General features: G+C 53.7%; 1 protein-coding gene across 7 annotated transcripts in view; it reads right to left on the bottom strand.

The window, feature by feature from the left end:
- CAPN15 (calpain 15) overlaps window positions 1–25,729 on the bottom strand; it is a 67,021-nt gene that overhangs the window by 29,084 nt on the left and 12,208 nt on the right. For 5 of the 7 annotated variants that reach the window (XM_063343054.1, XM_063343050.1, XM_063343051.1 and 2 more), the window contains one exon: window positions 20,316–20,636. The exons of the other annotated variants lie outside the window; for them this stretch is intronic. In XM_063343054.1, the coding sequence (XP_063199124.1) occupies window positions 20,316–20,491 (176 nt within the window). In that variant the 5' untranslated portion in view covers window positions 20,492–20,636. The remainder of the gene's footprint in view (window positions 1–20,315; window positions 20,637–25,729) is intronic. 7 annotated transcript variants of the gene reach the window in all.

The following is a 25,729-nucleotide window of genomic DNA, read 5'->3' as shown; positions in this document are numbered from 1 at the left end:
GCAGAATCCTCTCTCTGCATCTGCTGGCCACGGTTCTTTTGATGCAGCCCAGGATGCGGTTGGCCTTCTGGGCTGCAAGTGCACATTGTTGGCTCATGTCCAGCTTTTCATCTATGAGTAGCACACCCCCTCCATGGAGCAAGGTCCTTTAAACCTCAAGGTGTGGCAGGAAGAGGGTGGGAGACACCAGGAGCACCTAATGGCCTCCTGCGCCCACAGGAACCCGAGGACAAACACACCTCGAGCAACATGAAGCCAAATCGCACCCTGGAGGCAGCCTCTCCTCTTGCAGTCACAAGGGCTCCCTGCTGATCTGAACAAACTGGTGAGCAGTTTAAACCTGAACACGTGAGTAGGACACATCATGAAGACGCCAGTCCCATCAGGATCTCCAAGCCACCACTGAAGTTAGGCTAGCACAAGACGTATAGAAATCAGGGGAGATCAAGAGCAACAGCAAGAGGATTCATGACCAACACACCAGATCTAGGAGGACAAGCAAGATGCTGGGGAGGAACAGCTGGGAAGATGATGTTCTTTACTACTACTATTACACCAAATCATTTCAAATCGTGGCAAGTTTTAATTTAGGAAGCCAACAGAAATTGTGCCCTTTAAAAATGGGACTAAAGTTGGTAAGAGTAATGAACCAGGAGAAGATCCCAAGGAAGAGCAGTGGAGGGTTAATGCCTCTCTCCGAGCATTAACAGTAGCCAATGAATGGCATCCAGGGAGGCTGCGGAATATCCCCTTCACACCATGTCTTTTGCCCAGCAAGGAAGAAGGGCAAGACTTTGCTGTCTTCAACACATCGCCGAGACTTAAACGAGGCTGACATACTGAGAAGACATGTCCTTTTTTCCTCCATCAAGGATGTGTGCCACTCCCTCAAATCCGCTGGTCGAGGGGTCGTCTTCTGAGCTGCCTCCTCTGTTATTGCCCCTTAACCATCTCCACTGCAGGCCTGCTGGGCTGGCTCTGCCCCAGGCCCTGCCAGCAGCCCTTCTCACCAAGCCCAGAGTGAGATATCTGCTCCCCAACCCTGCAGACTGGCCACAGGAACGTCTGCTCAGAGACAAGAGGATGGGGGCAGCTTCGTATCAATGATTATCTATGATGCTCGGGTCAGGAAGAGTGGGAGGGACAGCCAAGAAAAGCTCAAAGCTTAAGGATTTCAGATGAAATGTGGGAGAAAATGGACTAGAGGACATCTCTTAGGATGTCTCGTGTCTGAAGAGCGTGGCACAGGACAGGTTTGAGGAGCTGCGGGTGATGCTCTGTGAGCAGCTCCACCCCATGCTCACAGCCAGTGCCACCAGCTCAGCTCCAAAACACCGCCCTGTACTTTCAGAGAGTAAATTCAATCCTTTCTTCCCAGGATGAAAAGGAAATTCAAAGCTGTTTGCTGCCTTTGACGCCAGAAAGGCAAAATACCGCTGTTGGAGGAAGGCATACAAGGCTGGAGAGGACCGCCTGCCCCCTCGCGTGGCCCCGCAGGGCTTGTGGGGTGGTGGGAGCTATCGCAACACAGGCACAACCACGGGGAAGGAGGTGGGAAAATGCCGCCAAGCCCCTCTCTTGTCTCACCAGTTCCCAGCCCTGCCTGTAATCAGCTGCACGGGGCAGGCTGCTATTTGCTTGAGAAACAGCCATCTTTTTCCCTAAATTCTCCCTTTAAAAGAAATAAATCAAGGCATAGCTCCAAGGTACAATTAGGAAAAAAACGACAGTCGTCAAGAGCTTGGTACCATTTGGGCTGGAGAGAGAGACAAAGACTCGTCTTTCCCTCAGGTCTGACACTAAGGAGAGCGTGGGCATGCAGAGCCCCCGGCCTCCTCCTCCTCCTCCTCTCCTGGGGCTTTAACTTGGCCGTTGTCCTGGCTCCTGGCAGAGCTGCAAACGAGGAAACTTCCCAGGGCCCAAGCCCACACTGCCGAGCTCTGCAGCGGCGCCATCCCACTGTCCCAGACCACCCAGTGACCCCCCTGCAGCTACCAGCCACGCTCGGGGCACTGTGGGCAGGACCTTGCACCCACCAGCAAGAGAGAAGGCAGCAGGGCACTGTGGTCCATCGCCAGCGGCTGTCAGGCTCTCTTCAGGGTGATTAACCGGCCTTAATGAAAAGCTAAGCCAGTCCTGTGCCCGAGGAAAGCAGCTCACGCTTAATAACCCAGCCAACAAGCTTTGCACTGATCTGCAGAAAGAAAGAAAGATTGCCAAGGGACAGAGGAAGAGAGAGGAACTCTGGCAACTCCCAACATCCCTGGAGCCGATCCGAGTCGGCCAAGCCATAGCCGCTCGCGTGGTCGGATCGGGGCATGGTAATCAAGCCACCGCGGCCACACTACAAATGTCACCGGGCAGCGAGGGGAAAGGCGAGGATGGAGGTTCCTCCCAGAGCCAATGCCACCAACCAGCAAGCCCTGCTATCTCTCAACTCCTTTGGAGACAGGAGATCAGAAGGCAGAGGGCAAACCTGAATGTCCTCTCTTCTACTTCAGGAACCACATCTGCAACCCCTCCAGAGAACACCAGTCCCAGAGGAGGATCTCGACGCGCAGAGCAGAAGCCCAGGACGACGTCCCAGATGACCTGCGTGTTGGAGTTTGCCCACACATGCACACGCTCACTCTTTCCACTGAGTCCCTGGCTCCACACGCAACTTCCAAGTGCACTCACATTCACTACCAGGTCCTGGAAAAAACTTTCCCAAAGGCTTGGTGCAGCCTGCTGCACCGGAGCCATGTCCCTCCACGCTTTGCCGACCTTGGGTGATGTGGGGCCAAGGGCTTGCGTGGTCAGCTGGGGTACCAGGGCCCGCATGGAGAGTGGAGGCTTTCAACACCAATAAACCCCACCAACCTCACAGACAGCTCCAGCCTTTCCCGATCTTGGATCACCCGCGCCGTCTCCAGCTCTGTTCCCAGGTTCTGTCAGGTCAAGCAGATGAACGCAAGACTGCACAAAATTTGTTGCTGCATCAGCTGTGGGTTTGGGTGTCTGCTGCTGTGCTGCAGCCAGCAGGCTCTGCTCTCCTTGCAGGCTCGGGGGGAGGAGGAAAAACAAGGAGGGGAGAAGCCACCTCAGGTCCTCTTCAGACTCAGGGCAAATGAACCAGCATCTCCTCCACGCAATAGGAGGAAGAAGCAATTTGTTCTGACAAACGGTGAAAGCCTGCAGCGGGGTTGGCCCTTTCTGTCAAAGCTGGTGTACCACACGGAGCCTTACATGCCGGCGCGGAGAGGGGAGGGTACCAGCAGTCAAGTGATATATGCATCACTCACACAGGGAGACCATCAGCAATGCAGAAGAATAACCGGGCTGCAAAAGATACCTGTCTACCCAGCTGGGATCCCAGTGGCAAGCAAGCACGGTGTGTGCTAGCCAGCCATTGCCGCTTGTCGTCCACACCCGGGGCTGCCAGCGAGGAGTAGCGACTCAACGCGGCACCGGGACACACAGCGCGGCACCCCTGGGACACCCCTGGTGTACCCCTCTCTAGAGAGTTCACGTCTCAACACTTCAGCCTCGAAAGGGGTTGAAGGTTTGGGCACAAGCGCCTCTGGGATGAGATACGGTGCTATGGAGCACCCAGCAACGCGGCACAGGCAGGATGGGCATATTTGCGTCTTGAGTTTGTAAGCAACGTTCAAGTTGGCCGTGGAGTGTTCACAGTCCAGGAGGCCAGGAAATCGAAGCTCTTAACTTGTAGCGGAGCTGTAACAAGAAGGATCTGGGATGTTAGGTGTCTGGATTACCAAGAGAGAAGAGGCAGCAGCACAGAAGCCTCCTCTGGAAGCAACGTAACTCCAATGTCCATTTGGTCTCCAGCAAATGGACAGATATGGCCGTCTCCTTAGCTTGCAACTCCTGCCTAGCTGCCAGATTCCCTCTTTCCACGCACCATCTGGGGAAGCCTGGACGCAACTGGGAATGATTTTCCCACTGCAGCCTAAGAAAGAGCGCCAGCATCTGAAAGAACTAAAGACTTCACACCTGCACATGCTTCTCCACACATACCTGTGCAGCCCTGCGCCTGCCACAGACAGCGGCGCTTTGGAAGAGCCTTGGATTCTCCTCCCATGGGATCTCTTATCTAGACAGGCACTGACAGACCAAGGATCCTGCCCAACCACTAAGTCTAAGACGAGTCCAGCAACCAAACATGAATTTCTCAAGTCCTGGCAATGATCCTTCACCATCCTCTGAATTATTCCTCCTTGTTAGTATAATGATTTCCAAACCTTTGGGTCAAACCAGACCTGCTCCTTGCGAACAGCGATAACCGAGTGTGGGAGCACACACTTCCCTGCATCACAGAACAGAAAGCAGCTGGAGCCGCATCTGAGCGCTGCCAACGGGAAGATGAAAGACTCTCACACACTCCTCTTTTTCCACTGACACCGTCTTTATGGGCTCTTCTCCCCGCTCTCTGCTACGGATACAGCTCCTTTAACTGCTGATTTTCCACAGGTGGTGAAGTTCCAGATGCTCCTGGGAGGCTTTTCCAACTTTATTTATTCTATTTAAATAACAGGGGCATATGGATTATTACAGCTATTAAAGGGTTTGTTTATGTATGTGGGGGGAATCTTAAGAGAACAAAATATGCATCTGAGCCTGGGATTCAGAGAGCTACCAGCGCCTCTGAGCACCCAGACACCAGCGCCTGGCCACAGAGGAGCGGAGAACCACCTCTGTCTGCAAACAGCAGACCAAGGGCTGTGAATGAGTTTTCAGCTCCTCACCTACATCACACTAGGTCCTGCAGCGCTAGCGAGGAGATTTATACCAGCCCAGGAGATCATCGGGACTCCTGTTCCCTTTCTGCCACCCCCTGAACAGGATGAAGGTCCAATCTCCAGGACACGGCCAGAGCCAGACATCAGGTTAAACAGGATCTAACCAGGCGCTGAAGCAGCTACACAGGGTCCTTGGAAGCAGAGTATTCATGCTGGATCAAGCTGTGGCTGCTCCCTCTACAACCTGGGGAGCCCTGGCTAAGGACAGACTGGGCACGGCCAGCACTGCCTGCACGCAAGGACCGAGGCAGGCAGGGAGCTCCGTGCTCCCTCCAATCTAGAAAGCACCCCAGGGGTAGGTGCAAAAAGGCTTATAGAATCACAGAATGGCTTATAGAATCACAGAATGGTTAGAGTTGGAAGGGACCTTAAAGACCACCCAGTGCCACCCCCTGCCCTGGGCAGGGACACCTCCCACCACACCAGGTTGCTCCAAGCCCCCTCCAACCTGGCCTTGAACACCTCCAGGGATGGGGCAGCCACAGCTTCTCTGGGCAACCTGGGACAGGGGCTCACCACCCTCAGAATGAAAAATTTCTGTCTGATCTCTCATCTACATTTCCCCTCTTCCAGTTTGAAGCCATTCCCCCTCGTCCCTTGGCTCCCCTCCCTGATCCAGAGTCCCTCCCCAGCTTTCCTGGAGCCCCTTTAGGGACTGGAAGGGGCTCCAAGGTCTCCCCGGAGCCTTCTCTTCTCCAGGCTGAACCCCCCCAGCTCTCTCAGCCTGTCCTCACAGCAGAGGGGCTCCAGCCCTCCCAGCATCTCCGGGGCCTCCTCTGGCCCCACTCCAACAGCTCCGTGCCCTTCTTGTGCTGAGGACTCCAGCGCTGGACACAGTACAGTACGTACTGTAGGTAGTACACGCTACTTAGAGAGTGTCTCCACTACCCCAATTTCACTAACACATCACAGCAGGCTCTGCGCATGCGTTGGGTTAGCCCAGCTGAAAAAAGGTATCCTGCAACACAGCAGCCCAGATTCTTTGGGGTAGGAAAGGATCCCAACAGGGAAAGCTGTCCCAGAAACCTGCTGACATGTCCTTCACCCCAGGTGAAGAAGAAGCAGCCGTGGTACCACTGGAGGAGCTCAGAGACCTGGGCATGGTGATCCTTCAAATAAGCCTTCATCACCTCTCTCCAGGCCCCATTTGAAACAGGCCCTGGAGAATCGGAGCAGAGGCTGCTCTTTGGAGGAAGATCTCAGCATGGAGGCACGGAAAGAGAAGGAGCCCTTTCACTGCTACGAACCTGAGGAAGCGGGAAGGGAAGGAAAGAAAGCACCGATGGGGCTGATTTTTACGGTTATGTTTTACAAGACAGACTTCCCCGCTCTCAGCAGGGAGGGGAGGCGGCGAGGCAAGGAGTAAGAAACTGAACTCATTAAGTTGCTCTCTCATCTGAGGAGCTGGGACAGCTTCAGCAAGGAGGGTGGACTCTGGGGACCAAAGGATACTTGATTCCCCCCATTTAGCTACCCACACCTGAGGTGTGTTTGAACAATCACTTCAAAAGCAACCCCTGGAGAGGAAAGCAAGCTGGATGAAGAAGCAGCTCTACTTGTTGTTTTCATTTCTCTGTCTTTAAGCCAATTAAGGAATTTCTTTTTAAGTCAGGGCCTGTGGTCTACCTCAAAAGAGACTGTGCTCCCTGCAGAACAGAGCGGGGCAAGGGCGAGGTGGCCATCTGGAGTCAGAGCCCTGTGGTCCCTAGACAACACAGGGACTGTGCTTCTCCTCCGCAAAAATCCCAGCTACTCCAAACCCCCAGAACCTCCCTGGTTTTTAAGACACTCCTGCAGCAGATGCCCGTCCTCTTTGCACCTTGGTTTTCTCACCGGTACATCACACAAAAAGCAAGTCTCGTTGACATCAGGCAGACCTATCCTGGCGTCTTTCAACACTTGCGCCGTGTTTTAAGAACCCAAGATGGAAAATGCCTTTGAAGCTTCACAGCCAGCTTCCAGACGAAGGCACGGTCTGTACTTTTATTCTACTCTCGTAATACCTGGCCTCAATGCAGGGTGGCCAAGCTCAAGCGTGGTGGGGAAGGGGGGCTACAAACACAGATGGAGCACACATCCATGGAGACAGTACGGGCAGCTGGGAAACACGTTTGCCAGGACAAACGGCTCCTGGGGTGGGAGCGTGCAGATAGATCCCCTGTGCGAATCAAATGGCAAAGACATTGCCCTTCACACACCACACAGGGCTATGCTCCGCCATTCTTCCCAGCACAGCCTGCAAAGGACACATGCATTCCGCATCCCAAAACAAGAGCACCTGGGTATGCAGGGTACTTTGGAAGTACAGATCCAGGTGAAGACCACCTTCTTTTATCTTTCAGAACAGGGAACAACTTTAGATGTCACACACCTGAACAACAGCATTTTCAATGTATGATAGCATCCCTTTTACACCCATTTCCAACACACCAGGTGCTAGCACTGGAGGCTGTGGTGGGAGAAGAATCTTCCTGTTTCCCAGGACTAAAGAGATGTGGGACTAAGGCTAAAAATGCTACAGTAACTGGAAAAAGCCAGGAAAATGGGGCCACAAAGATCCTGGGAGGGCTGGAGCCCCTCTGCTGTGAGGACAGGCTGAGAGAGCTGGGGGGGTTCAGCCTGGAGAAGAGAAGGCTCCGGGGAGACCTTGGAGCCCCTTCCCGTCCCTAAAGGGGCTCCAGGAAAGCTGGGGAGGGACTCTGGATCAGGGAGGGGGAGCCATGGGAGGAGGGGGAATGGTTTTACACTGCAAGAGGGGAGACTGAGATGAGATCTCAGGCAGAAATCCTTGGCTGTGAGGGTGGTGAGCCCCTGTCCCAGGTTGCCCAGAGAAGCTGTGGCTGCCCCATCCCTGGAGGTGTTCAAGGGCAGGTTGGAGGGGGCTTGGAGCAACGTGGTGTGGTGGGAGGTGTCCCTGCCCAGGGCAGGGGGTGGCACTGGGTGGGCTTTAAGGTCCCTTCCAACCTAAACCATTCTATGATAAAACCTGATGGGACTGTAAACCAGGCACACTTGGGACTCACCTTACTCCCAGTGCAACTTCCCTCTCGCATGGGGAGGAGGCCGAAAGAGGAGATTTACTGGTGGCCACCAACCCGAATTGCTGCTCAGCTAAGATTTATGCTGCAATTTGTAGTGCTGTTAAAATAAAATTGGAAGAGTGGTGGGGGAAGAGAAAGAGAGAACGAAAGAGATGGGAGGAAGGGGAAACAGATCAGGAGCAAAATCCAAAGCTGTCTGCTCCCATCTCTCACATCTCCATTGAATAAATCACTCCGCATTTCCAGCTGCTGCGCTCCAGCCTTCAGTTCCTGCAATGCTAATGCCTGGGCTTGCATCACAGGGGGGCACACGGAAGGTACGGTTAATAGAAATCCATCCATCTCCATCCACAGCAGCGTAAGCGTCGGGCTCAATAAATACAGCAGGGCCGAGAATGGCACGAAAGATCCAGGGCATCCACAGGCTGGTGGCTGATCCCAGAACTTCCACACTGCAGCCACCAAGGCTCCAGAGGAGAGGAGAAGGGACACCCTCACCCCAAATGTCACCCCCTGCCTTCTACCTTTTCATTCCAGCACTGGTTAAACACCATTCCTACCTGCCGAGGTGAGCTAAATTACCGCCTGTACCTCCAGGAGCTTGCCAGCTCTACACAGCAGATCTGCAGGGAAAAGGCCGAAGTCATGGATCAATATCCCTCCATGTGCGAAGAGCCACAGCATTCCCCCACCGAGACCCCCACTGAGGGGAGTCCTCCTCTGAGGAGAAGGCAAGGAAAGGTCAGAGCGCCTTGCAGCTCTCAAGGAATCCTGTCTCTGCTCTGCAGGACTGGATGCTGATACGTGACCTTCAGAAAAATCAAAAGCAAAACCCCTTTAGGGAACTTTAATGGAACAGCTTCCTCTTGACATCAGGGAAACTCACCCCACCCTGAGCCAGCTGCTCTGTCCCGTGCTGCTGAAACCACGGAGGAAATTCAGGATTACATCCAAGGAGACTTTGGTCTTTCACCACCTCAGCGTTCCTGCTCTTTACACAGAGAGACAGGCCAGCCTCGAGGATTCACATCTCATTACAGAAAACACCACAGGGCAATTTAATGAGAGTCCAAAATACCAATCCAACACAGGCATCCCTGAGCTCTCAAGCCCTGCTACCGAAGTACCTTCTCGTGGGGCTCCAGCCAGCAACAGAGCCCAGTTCCTTCTTGCAAGGGACATGAGAGAAGGTGAGATCCAGTGCACAGGCTGAGTCCCACCAACAGCAATGGATCCATTTGCGTGTGTGCAGCTGACCTATAAAGGTCATTTACTTCTCTTTCTCATGTGCCTGAACTTTAGAAGGGACAATTATCAACAGTTCCCAAGAAGCTCAGTGGGATAAAACACACTGATCTTACTGTGGCTTGGCTGTGAATGCTTCCTTTTGCCCTGACCACTTGCCATTTTCATTTCCTTGCACAGATGGCTTCCACGACAGCCCTGGGCCAATCCTCAGTTCCAGTGTGCACGTATAAAATAACCCTGGATGTGCAGAGCCGATCCAGACCTATGCCCTCTGTGGCACAGCCACCAGTGAGAAGAGTCCTTCAGCATGCTGTGATCCCCACCAGCCCAAAACCCTCTCCTGCACCTTCCTGCCCCACTGTCCCCAATGCAACATGGCAGTGAGCAGCGCCTCGAGGCAGCCCAGGGCAGCTGCAATGTCACAGAAGATCACCCATGGGCAAGCCAAGGAGCTCCAGGAGGACCCGAGAGCTCTGCACCACTTCAGAAGCCCACCGCTCCATCAAACAAAGGTTCAACGCAGGAACCCAGGCTTGGCCTCAGATTCAGGTGGCCGAGTTGGGTTTCTGTGGCTTCTCGGAGGATTGGGTGGGTTATGTGGGGCTGGAAGGGCCAGGAGCAGAGCAGAACGACGCTGTGCTGAGCCACAGGGCCATCCAGCACCCCAACCTGCTCCTTCTGTTCATGCCCCATGCTCTAGAGCTACTGCCACCTTAACTGAGCCAGCAACACATCTGGCTGACTTCTCCTGCAGTTAGTCAGGCAGTAATTACCAGGGAAGCCCCTAGGAGTTATACTGTACCCTGGAGGCCTCTGGACTCGGTAATTCAGACTGTAGTACTGTTTACTGCCTCATAAAGATGACACATACTTAAGTTAGTGCTTTGACAGCTGGAATTTAGAAGATGCTCCTGGCTTGAGCACGTGCAATTAACCCTCACGTGTCTACTTGTCACAGAGAAGCATCCTGCCATCACGGCAATCCATGCTGGGGCTCCTCTAACAGCTCAGTGTCCCTTCCCCACGGCAGAACGCAGCCCTTTCTACCAAGAAGGGCAGCTCCCGCCCTCAGTTAAAGCTCCTGAACCTCTTCAAGTCACCGGCAGCTCTTGGGTAACCTCAGCACACATGCTCCTCAAGGACAACCTGAAGGACATCACTGTCAACCTACAGAGGTGGGACAGAGGAGAGGGAGAGCACGCGTGCTCCGCCTGCAGCAAGCTGAGACGCTGCACAAGACAGATGGGGGCTGTCAGCTGCCATGCCATCCCCACCGCGTCACCACAGTCCCTCCAACACAGGCACTGGGAGAGCCAGGGGCTGCGGTGCCCACCCCAGCACGTCCAAAGGACGCAAAGCATCTAAACATTTGCTGTAGGAAAAGACAACCCAAGGAAAACAGGCCAGGCTTTGCTAGGAGATGCTCCGGGGGGGTGTGTAAAGCAATGACGTGCCCAACACACGTCGCTGCATGTGCCATGGAGGCTGCTGGGCACAAAACCAGCACAGTATCAGTCATCAGTCCATTCTGGGCCACCGGCTGCAAGCCTGCAGCTCCTGAAAAAAAACAAACAAAAAAAATCTCTTCCACATTTCAGAAGCACCAAGTGTTTCCATATTTGTCCCTCCCGCAGACAGACACCCCAGCTGCGGGGTACGGCAGCAGGAGGAGCCTCAGCTCCTCAGCGGGGAAGGTTACAGAGGACCCATTTGCTGCAGTTGGTGGCACAGGTCTGATGAGAAGTCCATGGGGCACGTGGCAGCCAACACCAGGGCTCTGAATAAAAGGTGTCTATTCCTTGGCGGCCCAAGGAAACAGGAGGAAAAATACATATACATACCTACACACACACACACACACACCCACCTATCTACCTACCTACCTATCTAGCTATAGTTTCACTTTTCCATGGTATGCAGGTTAAAATCAGGTTTTCAGGAAGATGAAAGATCCTGCTTGTGTCCACCTTCTCTCCACTCACAGCTGGGAACGCTACAGAAGGCTGGGGTGCACGGACACCCTGTCCCCTCCACCCTGCAAGGTGGCAAGAACCAGCCTCCCGACATCTCCTTTTGCTCTAGTCAATCTGCTGCGCTTCAAATTGGAGCCAAGAAGGCCAATGGCATCCTGGGGGGCATCAAGAAGAGAGTGGCCAGCAGGTGGAGGGAGGTCATCCTCCCCCTCTGCTCTGCCCTGGTGAGGCCACATCCGCAGTGCTGGGTCCAGTTTTGGGCTCCCCGGTTTAAGAAGGACATGGAACTGCTGGAGAGGGGACAGCAGAGGCTACAGAGATTATCAAGGGCCTGGAGCATCTCTGTGCTGAGGAAAGGCTGAGAGACGTGGGGCGGTTCAGCCTGGAGAAGACCGAGAGGCGATCTCATCAATAGCTAAAGGGTGGGTGTCAGGAGAATGGGGCCAGGCTCTATTCTCAGTGGTGCCCAGTGACAGGACAAGAGGTAACGGGCACAAACTGGAACACAGGGAATTCCATCTCAACACGAGGAAAAACTTCTTTCCTTTGAGGGTGGCAGAGCCCTGGCACAGGCTGCCCAGAGAGGTGGTGGAGTCTCCGTCTCTGGAGACATTCAAATCCCACCTGGACGCGTTCCTGTGCAACCTGCTCTGGGTGACCCTGCTCTGGCAGGGGGTTGGACTGGGTGATCTCCAGAGGTCCCTTCTAACCCCCACCATTCTGTGATGCTGTGAAATGCAGGAGCTCAGCTCTACGTAATTACCAGCCCTCGGATGCGATACCACTCTGAGGGCTGGGAGCAGCGGGGCTGGAACCCACGCGTCTGGAGCCAAAGCTGAGCTCTGCGCTGCTCTGGGCAAGGGCAGGCGAGGCGCCTCCGGCTCCCCGCAAGCTGCCAACTTGGCAGCCTTCAAGCACCCGTAGCCCAAACTCTCATCCTCACCCCATGTGCTGCCCCGGCTCTCCTGCTGATCGTCCCACCGCCATCCAGAAGGGCTGCGGGGCTGCGTTCACACTTCACTTCAACTTTCCTTCTGGTTTGAATGTCCTGCTGCAGCCTCATAAATGCCATCTGTAACGCAGGAGCAGCTTCTTTCTCTTCAGATCAGTTCTTCGCACCTCCTCACGGTGACCTTCAGCACCTACCCCTCGCAGGGATTCAGTGATGCTTGCGGGCAGGGATGCTGTGAGACGCACGGGCTGCCGGCTGCGTTACGGCTGCCTTGCCAGCACCGGGCAGAGCGGGAAGGCTGGCAGGCACGGCAGGGCGAGAAGCACGGGAAGGCACCCAATTCAAATAAAAGCCCAGGGCACTTTGTTGAGGAGAGCGGCTGATACACAGCACAGCTACCCGGGCGGGTTGTGGATCCCTGGGCAGGGACAGGCAGATGCAGCCCCAGCTCGCCAAATGCAAACAGCGTCAGACCACAGCTCATCTTCCCTCCCCGTGTCCCCAAACAACTGCCCTTCTGTTTGTGGCAGCCCCGCACAGGGGGGGCGGCTGTTTCACCCGAGGGAACAAAGGCCTGCAGAGGGTTTGTGGGTACGCGCTCCCCTCTGTCTCCTCCACGCACAAGCACCAGCCTCCAGCCGAGATGGCATCAATGCAGCCTTTCAGTGCCACCGCCAGCAGCGGCGGGTGGAGGCGGGCAAAGGGAGACTGCAGCTCTGTGTCTCCCATTTTTCCCCATTTCTGAATCGCGTTAGTCGGAGACATGAGCCCAGAGCCACTGGTGTCAAGCTGTCACCCATCAGAAAAATCCCAGCATGTACCTTTTGCAGCAACTAGTACCTGATAATTTTGGAGGAAAGCAATGAGCGCTGGAAGGAACACAGAAACGGCTGGAACTGGGCAGCACTGAACAGCTCAGAGGGGCAAGGAGCTCCCTGCCCGCCCCACGGGCAGAAAACAGGAGGCGGTTCTTGCCCTCACCCCCCTCTCAATGGCCCACAACAGCAGGAGCATGAGGTTAATGCAGACCCATCCCCCTCCAGGACAGAAGCTGCACAACATTAGGTGGGCTTGTAGTTTCCACCCGAGGTCTTTTTCATGACCCTGGGGAAAGAATCACAGAATTGTTTGGGTTGGAAGAGACCTTAAAGACCATCTAGTTCCAACCCCCTGCCCTGGGCAGGGACACCTCCCACCACACCAGGTTGCTCCAAGCCCCGTCCAACCTGCCCTTGAACACCTCCAGGGATGGGGCAGCCACAGCTTCTCCGGGCAACCTAGGCCAGTATCAAGAAGAAATTACCCACACACATACGCTTTCCTACATTTTCTCCTTCCTTGCAGCAGCTCAGCCAGGCTCCTGAGCTTCCTGCTGTCACTGCATCCATCCATCAGCTCCTTCTGGAAGATTGAGACCGCTTCACAGCCCCAGGCTACTTGTGTGACACCTCTGCGGGGTGCAAGTGATTTTCCATGCAACACTAGACCAAGCTCCTGCCTCCGCAGCCACAAAAAGTCAGGGGAGCAATGCAGAAGGGTTGCTCTGAAAAAATCCCTGCTCTTGCTCCTCTTACTCTTCTCTGCTCTTAAAAAAAATAAAAAACAAAAATAAATTCACCACCTACCAATCCCTTTCCCACCCCACCCCCAAAACCTGCATCTGGAAACATGCCTGATACAAAATGAGCACCAAAGGGCTCTACCAGGCCCTCCTACCATACATTGCCACTGCACAGAGCACAAGAGGCCTGTTTCCTTCACAGCAAAATTGCATCTTCAGGATCTCTTCCCAAAAGAGATGAAGAGGAGAGGGCCACAGATCTAGGTACGGCCAAAGCTGGATGCTAACTCTCTTCATCCTCTTTTTCCTCAGCACAAGAAGGACACGGAGCTGTTGGAGCGGGGCCAGAGGAGGCCCCGGAGATGCTGGGAGGGCTGGAGCCCCTCTGCTGTGAGGACAGGCTGAGAGAGCTGGGGGGGTTCAGCCTGGAGAAGAGAAGGCTCCGGGGAGACCTTGGAGCCCCTTCCAGTCCCTAAAGGGGCTCCAGGAAAGCTGGGGAGGGACTCTGGATCAGGGAGGGCAGCCATGGGACGAGGGGGAAGGGTTTTACACTGCAAGAGGGGAGATTGAGATGAGATCTGAGGAAGAAATTGTTTGCTGTGAGGGTGGTGAGCCCCTGTCCCAGGTTGCCCAGAGAAGCTGTGGCTGCCCCATCCCTGGAGGTGTTCAAGGGCAGGCTGGACAGGGCTTGGAGCAACCTGGTGTGGTGGGAGGTGTCCCTGCCCAGGGCAGGGGTAGGCACTGCGTGATCTTTAAGGTCCCTTCCAACCCAAACCATTCTTGTGATTCCATGATTCATGCAGTGTGGCGTCCTGAGAGCACCAAAGCAAAATTACCCAACGCCTGTGCTTGGAAAAGGACCTGAACCTACATCCCTGGGAGCATGAGTGCTCAGCTATTGCAGTGTCAGGAGCGCCCCAAAACCAGGCAAAGGCACTGCTCTCCTTTCTTAGGGTTGGCACTATTGAAGGGACAGGTCCACTGCGCTCTCCATGCTGTGACAGCAACGGTCCAGGCAAGGGCTTCAGACAGTTCTGTTCAGATTTTAGCCAGCCCCACTGGGTAAGACGAGCACACGAGCTCTGATTGACTCCGTGTCCTGGATTTTGCCCTTTCTTTGGAGAAGGTGAGCGGGCAGGATTGCCCTGTTATCTGCACGTGTGGAATGTGCAGATGGGGAAGGCTGGGGGGCAGACAGGGAGCAAAGGGAGAATTTGTTTGTGTACCTATCCAGAACTTCGGTCTCTGCTACTCTGCACCATCCTCCAAGTTCTCCACAGCTCCAGAGCTATAAATAGGCTCAATTTAAACAACTAAGAGGCTTTGTAAGTGTGCGGACTGCTGGAGCAGCCAGCGTGGAAAGCAGACGGGCAGGACTGGAAGCCTCAGGCGGTTGAAACAGCACACCAGGCTGCCAACCCCTTGGCACCGCACACTTTCTTGAGCAAGATACCATTCCAGCTGCCGCGTGCTTGGGTGAGAACTGGCGAGCAAACAGTTACAAGCCCAACGTTCCCATCAAGCAGGTATCCACGACAACCTGCAGCAGCATTGCACTACCAAATCCCAGGTGATTCCTGGGATTCCACGCCACAACAACTTCCAGAGGGAGCACAACCCACATGGGGACGCATACACCTCACTGCAGCACCCGGGGAACACGAGCTCCACTCCAGTGTGATGAACAGGCATCGGAGCTGATGCTAGTACCCCTGTGGTTTGGAAGAGTAGTCCCTTTTTCCCCTCCTTATCCCTCCTCTGGGGATATAGAGTCAGAGCAGATTTGGTTATCCCCAGCTTTTCCACAGCAACACACGTGTCTGTTCTTTGCATGGAGGCTTGGGAGGGGAGTTGGACCAGCTCGACCCCAGAGGTCCCTTCCAACCTCAACCAGTCTGTGATTCTTGCAAGGTGCAAAACCAACTCTCTGAGCACGCCCAAAATCAAGCGGATTGCTGATAAAAACGAGGGAGCTGTGCCTGTCCCAACCCACAGCCCCAGCCCCAGCTCTGTCGTGGTAACTATACTCCAAAGAGCACCAACACTGGCCCACCGAGGCTGCCAGACCTCCTGAGGCTGATGTCGGACCTGAGATCCGATGACAGGCAACAGAAGCAGGGAAACCCTGCAGCGTCACCTGGTGCTGTACCAGTAGCTTTTCACAGAATCATAGAACGGTTTGGGTTGGAAGGGACCTTAAAGCCCACCCAGTGCCACCCCCTGCCCTGGGCAGGAACACCTCCCACCACACCACGTTGCTCCAAGCCCCGTCCAACCTGCCCTTGAACACCTCCAGGGATGGGGCAGCCACAGCTTCTCTGGGCAACCTGGGCTAGGGGCTCACCACCCTCACAGCCAAGAATTTCATCCTCAGATCTCATCTCAGTCTCCCCTCTTGCAGTGTAAAACCGTTCCCCCTCGTCCCATGGCTGCCCTCCCTGATCCAGAGTCCCTCCTCATCTCTCCTGTAGGTCCCCTTTAGGAACTGGAAGGTTGCTATAAGGTCTCCGTCTCTTCCCAGATGTCTCACTTCCCCTCTGGGCCTTGGTTTCCCCAAGAAGAAACACATCCTCCAGACGCCACTTCTGCTTACACCGCGCTTGGAGGTGAAGGGCCACAACACAGGAGGGAGGGAAGGGGCTGCACACCACCGCATCCCCCCTCCGACCCACCAGTATGCCACTGTCCCCTTGTTAACATCTCCACCAGCCTCAAGATGGCTCCAAGCCCCCGAGACAGGACTGGGTGATGCTGCCCAGCGGTTTTGACTTGCTTTTTTTCCCCCCCCACATTTAAGCCACGGGGGTCACAAACACCGAGGTCACGGATGCCCCGCTCTGGGTTTCTCTCCAGAATTAAGTGATGGTTCTGGAGAGCTGGGGGGGCTCAGCAAGCACCCTCCCACCAGCTGCCAACAACAAAAGCAAGTCTCCTTGCTTCCCTCTAAAAGCAGACAGATTTATATATTTTTAGCATTTAAAAAAAAAAACATAGTCTGATCCTCCCTGCATAACCATTGAGGCCCAGAGGTATTTCATTCTGAAGAGGCTTTTATAGAAAAATACCAAGCCTTTGCAGAATGCTGCGGGAAACCCCAGAAAATGCATATTCTCTGGCAAAGGAAAGAGCTCAGACAGCATCAGCCAAACTGAGTGGTGGGCAGAGACGCTTCGATTCAGCCGCGCAGATCTTGCGACGCTTTCTTCAAAAAGCCTCTCCTGAGCGGAGTGAACTCAAGCAATTCTCAGTGCCATGAACCCTTCACAAGACTTCCAAAGCGCTCTGCAAACCAGGAACCCTCCCGGCCCACCAGCCTGGTGCTAACACGTGCTCAGCTCTGGCAGGGACCTCATCAGAAGGGCCACAGGAACCCAGCAGGTCCAGCCGGGAAGAGACCCATCTCTCTACTGGTCCCATCAAGATCCCGTTCTTCTCTGGGTCCCATCAAGAATTTGACCAGGACAGGACCCTGTTGTCCCTCTTTATGAATGCTGAGGAATGAAGACTAGGTGAGCAGAAACGCTCCCTTAAATCTCACCTGGGAGACAGTCCAGTGCCCTAATTCCCTCTTAACATCTTACTGATATGGAAGGACGGACACTGAAGAGCTGCCACCACCACTTCCAGCAGCAGGAGAAGCAACCATGAGCCCACACCTCCCAAACGATTCAATTGCAGCAGCAATTGGTGGTAGGAGATATGTCCTACCACCAGCACCTGGACTTGTGGCACTGCACTTTGCTGCTGTCAGCTTCATGAAGGGTTTGTCATGGCAAGAAGCTCGGCCGTGATGGGTCTGGAGGCTCAGCTGAACATTCTCATCCAACAACAGCCCAGGCCAAACACCTTTAAGCTTATGAGCAAGGAGCCACCAAAGGGCACCTGTAAATAAGCCAGAATTTGTCTGGCTACACCCAGCTACCAAGGAAGTATTTGAAAGGAACATCTTTGCCCTAAACAGAGATTTCAGCAATAAGATCCCTCTAACAAACACACACGTAACACTCGGTACCTTCAGTCTTCAAGTAGCTACGTCCTCCTGGCATGCTTGGGAAGGCAGGAACGAGCTCCTGTTTAAAAGGTGCGACGCTGACACATAGAAAGAGACTGTGCAGCCTGGCCCAGAAGAGACCAGGGACTCGAATCTGGATGTCACAAGACTACTGCTTCTGCCATTAAGGCCCTTTTTCCTTCTCCCTCCCTGTCCACCTGTCTCCAGCAGACAGGCAGCTCCAGAGCACCAGCCTCACCCAGACAACACAGGAGACAACACAGCCTCCTCTCAGCTTCTAGAATCTCAAAAGCCAAACAGCATGGATTATTCCCACCCAACCATGAGGGAAGCCTCCCCGAATTCCCCCACCAAGTACAGACCAAAGTCACTCGTGAAAGTACTCGCGTCCCTGTTTCCCTGCCAAGGGAGGTCTGCGTTCATCCCCGAGGCATGAGACAGAGCACAGCAGGCTTGGCTCTGTGCCGCTCTAGAGCGGCCAAAGCATTATCAGCTCCAAAGGCGGCTACAGGCAGGGACAGGAAATCAGCAGGAAAAGCAAAGTCTACCCCAGAACTCCTGTCCAGCCTCAAATTGACTCCCCAGTACTCCACTTCCTTCCTACCCAACACAACTCCAGGGATGAGGATATTCAGAGGCAGGGTTACCTACCTGGACTTGTTCTATTGATCTACTTAATTTTTTAAAGGAATATATTTATCTGTTCCTCTCTGGAAATCAATCATCCGCTGCTTCTTCACCCTCTTGTTTCACCCGTCTCGCCATGGGAACAGCGGGTACTTTGATGCCTGACAGCCTGGCTGATCTCAGCAGGTCTTTTGAACCCACTTCCATAATCGCTGCCTAAAGCGAGTTCTTCCCACGCAATTCACTGCTCAGCGAATCACGGCCAGTGATTTTCCTGTCTCCAGGAACCATGCAGCACTCAGCCGGGATGAGTTCTCTTCTCCCTTTAGCAGGGGAAATACATAATTATCAGAAAAACCACTCCTGTCCTAACAGGACACCGGCTTTATCTGCACTGAGACCGGCAGTTCCTGTTCTTGCCCCAACATCCGCTCCACCGTGAAGGCTGGTTCTGCAGGAAATTTATTTCCACATGTCAGGATTTCACTTGGTTTCTCAAGCTTCTCCAAGCTACAGACTTAGAATCACGAGGGGTCTCAGCTGGCAAACATGAGGCTGCAGAGACACGACCTTTTCAGTGCCACCTTTGCACTGGGAGCTCCTAAACCCCAGCGCCGGCTGCATACGGCCACACCGGGTTATTCATCTCGTGGTGGGAGCCACCCACACCTTCCCCAACTCTTCAAGGCAACAGAGGCCAAACCAGCAGCGGGGAAGGAATAATCCCGCAGGAAGGACCCAGCTCTGTTGGCAGGATCCCTCTAAACAAGAGGGGACAAACCTACACAGCACAGATGACCGACCAGGACCGTGGGCCAGCCACAAAGGTTGGTCCACACAGCAACAGACACCGTGAACTGCACAAAACAGCCTTTTTAAAGGCCTCTTGGGCATTGCTAGGAACTCGAGTCCGTGACTGAGAGCAAAGACAACAGCTAAATTGGTTTCACACCGTTACCAGCTCAACAAGGAAACCCAAGACAGGGCTACAAAGGAGCAAAGCGGGACGTTGTTTGCCCGGGGGTCTCCCGGAGTCGTGCACCAGACACCCTGAGGCAGCCTCGCTGGGATGTGCGGCAGCAGAAAGGTACAACAAAAAAAACCAAACGAGGACTACACGACAGATACTACATGGCCATCACAGCAAACGCCTCCAGTGGAAAGCCACAACAGCTCGGGGACACTCAGAAGCAAGCAGCTATTCCTAAAAGACTAGCGGCTCCAAACAGACTCAAGCAAGTACAAACACCCAACCAGGCCGGAATCTACACAAAGCAGGCATTAGGCAAAGGCTCAAATATTATTAGCACAAAACACGGCAGCCTCTGTAGCCAAGCCCCCGGGCAGAGGATTTTTAGATGCTTTTGACATACCTCTCAACCTGTCAGAGACTGAATGCAGGACGCCAGCCCTCCAACATGAAGAAAAATTCCTCACTGCCAAGTGGCTGATGGGGAAGGGGCAGAGGCAATGCCTCAGAGACACATTTGAGGGGCTGATTTTATCAAGGAGGGACAGAAACAGAGGGCTGGAAACACTGAGCTCTTTTTCAGAGGAACGCTGCTTTGGTGTCTTTCATTCCCCTGGATCTGGTATTGAAAAGCATTTCACTGCTTTTGCATGAAAACAGCTTTTCTTGCTCTTTTGACTTCAGAAATTCTTGCTACTTATCACCACCCAACCTGGAATGACAATCCTCCGCCTGTGACACTGTCGTGGTTTCAGGCTGACAGACACCTACAGTGTAGTGAGGCGGTGGGAAAGAAGAGGAGCCACAAGAACAGGGCAAACTCATTAAAGGAACTGAGATCCCATTCCCAGGCAGCCACCTTCCCAATTTAGGTGTGTGAGGAAGAGCTGGGATGAATCCTGCAGTCCATTCTGCAGGAGACATCAGCAGCCCTGTAAAAAGGACATGGCTTGGCATCACGCAAATCGGTGGAAATTCGCCTCCAGCTTTCAGGAGGAATTGAACTGAGCCTCTGAATGAAAGGACCTGACACCCAATAGGATGCAAAGCAACTTATTTCCCAAACGCACCGTCCCGGATTCAAGCTGAGAGGTAAGCAGGTAAGCAGGCTCCTTCCCCTCCTCCTTACCTTCGCACCCGGTGGTGTAAATGCTGATGCTGCCGCGTTATAAGGGCACTTTCCCAAACGGGGCCACTGTGACTACTCCTATACCAGCTCACGGCTGGGTGCCCCGGGTAGGGTGCGCTAGTGAAGCCATGGTCCGACTCCGTCTCTGCGGCCAGCGATGAGGCAGAGCTCCCCATGGTTCCCCCCCGCCCCCGGCCACGCTGAGATTTATCCTAGGTTAGGTCCAAGCCAGTGGCACGGGCAGTTCGGGTGGAACAGGCGAGGCGCTGCGGCATGGGCTGCTGTAAAGATCCCAACACACTGGAGAAAGGAAGGTCGGTTCTGATCAAGAGTTAAAAAAAAAAACAAACAAAAAAACAAACACAAAACAAACAAAAGAGAAAGGGGAGAAAAAAAAGGAAAGAAAAAAAAAAAGAGAGAAAGATAAGGTATGATTTAAGCAACAACCCTCCATTTTTAGCAGCCTATTAATACATGCTCTGACCAGGACCCCCATCCCAGCGCTCACTGGGATGGGAAGGGCCGTTTCACCGAATCCAGTTTTTGCTGCCTGGAGACGGGGAGTTACGGGGGCTGTAGAAGAGGCTCTCCCCAGTTAAGCACCTGGAGTTCCCAGGCTTGGGGCAGAGCCTGACCAGCGGAGGAGAGCACACCAGAGCCCAGCAGAAAGCCCTCGCCACCACAGTAGAGCAGCAGAAAAGGGGACAAGCAGGTCTCCCTTGGACCCCAAACCAGCAGCCCTTGGGAATGACACACACACAAAAAGGTTATTCTGAAAGCTCCAGGCTCCGACTGGCACACCAGGCTTTTAGTTACCTCGGCTACGAGGAGGACAATTTGATGGCTTGTATGCAGTGAGATTTTATTTTTCTTGTACGTAAAATAAAATATCCCTCTTTTCCCGTTCCCCACTAACACCACAGTAAAGCTGAAAGCAGAGAGACTGGGTATCTGCACAAGTATGTTTTCTGTGACGGTGCAATAACGTACTTCCTTTCAGCTCACACCAATTTTTAGCTGATCCTGAGCATCCCCTTGCCCACAGAAGCAGGTTTGGGGCTTTGACTGTTCTTCCTTTTCTCCCTTCTCTCTTTCCTACTTTTTTAGAATTTACTCTTTGAGCATCCTCACAGTTAAACCACAGAAACACTCCGTGTCCTCTAGTATTCAAAGAGGTTTAAAGCTACACACGTCTCTCCTTAAAGGAAAAAGGCACGGCAATCTGGATGCGTGTCAGGAGGAACGGACTGAGGGAATATTTAACAGAGCAAAAAAGAAGAAAGGAGGAAGAAGAAAAAATTAGCACAGCTGAGCTTATTCAATTACCCACCAGGATTTACAGATGAATGAACTGTAGAAAGACCTTTGCGAAGAAACTACTTTGGGCAGTAAAAAGGCTGAAACAAAGACTCCTAAAATACAGTTTTTCAATCCCAGGATTGTTCTAAGGGATCAAGAAAGGCCTTGATAGATAACAGACTCTCAAATGCGGCTGCTCAAGGAGCAGGTGCAGTTTTGCTATGAGCTTAATACCGGAACGTGCCTGCATTAGGCCATTAGCTGGAGAACGTTAACTGCTCTGCCGTGGTCTTTTTGTAACCTGCAAAGCCTCGACTAACAAAATAAAACTGAAAAAAAAAGAAAAAGCCCAAGAACACAATTTTCCCTCCATTGATTTCCTCGTTTTAATTGGTTTGACAAACTGCTGTGCGTCAGCCATCGCATCTCCGCACTTTGCTTCCCGCTACCTGCCCAACAGCAAGATTTCACTGATTTTTGCAGATCCAGCCAAAATGGATCCCTGGCGCTTCCCCTCTCATTTCCTGCTATTCCAGCAGTTAATTTGTAACTAATCTGATTTTCTGGCTAAATGAAACCCACCTGATGTGAGGGGAAGAGTATTCCCAAGTATCTCCAGCTTAAGTCAAACTGGAGACACCAGTTGTCCCACACCAACGGCCTCTCTGCCTTTCCTGCCGCATCCCTTGACGGCTCCCCCATAGCGAGCACAGCGGCAGCAAAGGCGCGGGGGCTGCAACTACGAGACCCGCTAGAAGAACGGACTCCGTCTCTCACTTCAAGACTTGGGTTCTACCACGAGAAAGTAAATAAATAAAGGCAAGATGGGTAGAAACACAGCCCCGTGCAGCTCACCGCAGGCTGGGCTAAACAGAAGACAGGATGCTCAGTCAGTTAATAGCCTTGAGCAGAGCTAAATTGCCAAATAAAGCAATTCCACAGGCTGGTTCGAGACCACTTCCTCAGCTGATTCTCAAGCTGGAAAAGCAGCTTCCTCCTCCTCCACACGGAACCGCCAGTTTTAGCTCACCACGAGAGGCAAGAGACATGCCTGCTGCCCGCATTACTGCTGGCTCCCAATGTGGTGCTCGTGCCTTGCTCCGTCCTCCTCCACCGGGTCTGCACCGGGGAGAGGAGAGGCCGGGAGTCTTGTTTTAAAGCGGTGCGGTAAAACCCCAGGGTGGGTGGAGCTGGGGAGAGGAAGGGATCTATAAATAGGTGGAGGATAACCCGGCTAAGTCGTAGCGATCTCCAAGACTGTCTGGTCAAAGTGGGCTGCTTGGCTGCAAGCGCGGCGTGAAATCGGATTTCTCCAGGCAAAGCAGTAAATCCTTTTCTTCAGGGTCACCCCTGCCACCAGGTGAGAGCAGCCGATAAACAATATTTAGGGGGGAACGTCGGCCCAAGGAGCGGAGAGGGTGAACCGGTTCGAAAGCAGGAGGAGCGGCAGCGTTAGAGCCGGATGCAAAGCCTGTACGTGCTCGCCACGCTGGGCCAGAAATCGCCTTTGGCCAATGCTAAGCAAACGAAGAGCCTGCAAGAAGCAAAGGTGAGAATGAAAACTACACCCTAGCGAGGGAAGGGGTCAGTTAAAGAAGCCTACAAAGAACGAAGCCTCTCTGGAAGCAGACAGCCTTATTTTTGAGGAGCTTCTCGCACCGGGCAGGGAGATGCCCTGCACATTGCCCGTGCTCCACCGGGGGGGCTTCAGCCGCGGAAGGGAGCAAAGTGCCAAGAACTGCTCTGCTTTGCCAGGAGGGAGCAGGATTTTCCTCCTAATTAATAAAGCGCTGCTTCCACCTATCTAATCACAAGAGGAAGCAACAATGCGAACAGATTGTGTGAAGTGTCTTGAGAAGGGTGGATCTCGCTCATGGAAATTAACAGTTAAGCACCTTAGCAAGATGCTGAGTTTGGATTTTGTTTTTTTCACCCCTTGCAGCTGCAATAATTACCGGGTTTCAATCGACACTATTTAACTGCTCCCAAAATATCGCTTCCAAAATAAAACCAGATTTGATGTTTCCACCTCCAAGCCACTTCACAGCCACTCGCCCTGATCTGTCGGATGCGATGCAGACCCTTCCTCAAATTGCCCCACCGGCACCCTGAGCAGCGGGCACTTAGAGCGAGTGCAGGATGGCAAAGCTTTCCCATGGAGGTTCCTCCTGCTGCCAGGACAGCCTGGATGCTTCCAGATAAACCCTATTCCTCGCCACCAGTCTGACCCTTTGGGCCCCAGCTCTTCTGTCACACCACCCAGAGCGAAACAGGCAGGAAGGGTGGGGATCTGGGGCTGCCCAACCCCCTTTCCTTCCCTCTGGCTCCAAAGTAGGTTTTGGCTCTGAAGAGAGAAAAAAAAAAAAAAAAAGAAAAGAAAAAAAAAGAAAAAAGGCAACTAGCCCAAGTGTTTCAACCTATCTAGGAAGCTGCAGGATCAACTTTTCCTAGGATCCTCCCCGAGCTCTTCCCTTTGGCAGGCAGCAGGAAGACGAGACAGAGGTCCCTGGAGCTGCTCCAGCCCGCTGAGGAAGCCAGTAAGGCAGACTGGCCCCAGTTGGTCCCACGTGCAGGAGCCCCCTCCTCGTGATGGGATATCTCCCATCCTCCTTTTCTTATTAATTTATTCCTCCATGTGGCACAAGCCAGCTCAGCTCCTGCCTGAGTCTTCCGGTCTCTCTTAGTTCTCAGCCACCCAGACTCAGGGACAAGACTCTGTCACTTCATTAACTCCTCCACTGCCCCAGCCTATAAATAAAGTCACCTCTGAGCTACTCCCTTGCTCCAGGTAAGATCCAGGAATGAAAACACAGACATCCCACGCACCAGACAGCTCTTGATCAAGATGCTGGGCCAGCAGCTGGCCCAGGAGAAGACACGCCATATACCTGAGGGAAAAACATCCCTCAAAAGCTGTGCCCAGAGGAAGCCACATAGCAGGAGGCTTTCTTCTAGGATTGAAGCTGCAAGTCCCAGCCCTTCTCTTCCCTCTGCTGAGTGAGCTCCCCTGCCTGGGGGCTGACTAAGACAGGCTGGGACCTGGTACCACCCTCAACAGCAAAGGAGGAGCTCTCTGCTCTCACTCACATGCAGGCTGCTGCTTGCTGGGGGAAACGAGGGTTCCCGAAGAGCTTTGGATGTCCAGTACCCACCCACAGCCCTGGCAGGAGCAGCCTCCTCTCTGGGGACTGCTGGATGGAACTCACACATCCTAAACACAAAGTAGTTCAGGGGCAGATGAGCGCAGCTGGAGGAGCTGCAGTTGGCTTGGGGCATCAAGCTGGAGGAGACCACTTCATAGAATCACAAGAATGGTCTGGATTGGAAGGGACCTTAAAGATCATCTCATTCCACCCCCTGCCCTGGGCAGGGACACCTCCCACCACACCAGGTTGCTCCAAGCCCCCTCCAACCTGGCCTTGAACACCTCCAGGGATGGGGCAGCCACAGCTTCTCTGGGAAACCTGGGACAGGGGCTCACCACCCTCACAGCAAACAATTTCTTCCTCAGATCTCATCTCAATCTCCCCTCTTGCAGTGTAAAACCGCTCCCCCTCGTCCCATGGCTGCCCTCCCTGATCCAGAGTCCCTCCCCAGCTTTCCTGGAGCCCCATTAGGGACTGGAAGGGGCTCCAAGGTCTCCCCGGAGCCTTCTCTTCTCCAGGCTGAACCCCCCCAACTCTCTCAGCCTGTCACTTCATCATGAAGACATGCCCCTCTACTAATCTTGCCACCATGCACGGGAGGAGATCTCCCCACCTACCACCGAAGGAGACACGTGCTCACGGGGTCCGGGGCAAGCAGGGAACAGCGTGCAGGGATGGGTACGGTACACAGCATAAGACACATCAGCGCAGGAAGGTTACAAAGTCACAGAAGAGGCCAGGCACAGGATAACTGAAGAAGGATGCAGAGTGGAGGCCTGATGGTGGGCCGTGCCAACCACGCCAGGAAAAGAAGCTCAAGCATTTGTGTGCACAGCAGTGATAGACAGCAGGGTCCCAGCTCCACGAGGCAGGGTGGCAGCACCTGAGGACGTGCAAAGCCAGGTACGGGCTCCAAGCAGAGCGTGACTTGTATTCACCAGGCTGAGGTGACCCTGATAAAAGAAATAA

The sequence above is a fragment of the Chroicocephalus ridibundus genome, chromosome 8 (genome assembly GCF_963924245.1).
Source record: "Chroicocephalus ridibundus chromosome 8, bChrRid1.1, whole genome shotgun sequence".
Lineage (NCBI taxonomy): Eukaryota > Metazoa > Chordata > Aves > Charadriiformes > Laridae > Chroicocephalus > Chroicocephalus ridibundus.
This window is presented reverse-complemented; position numbering and strand designations above follow the sequence as displayed.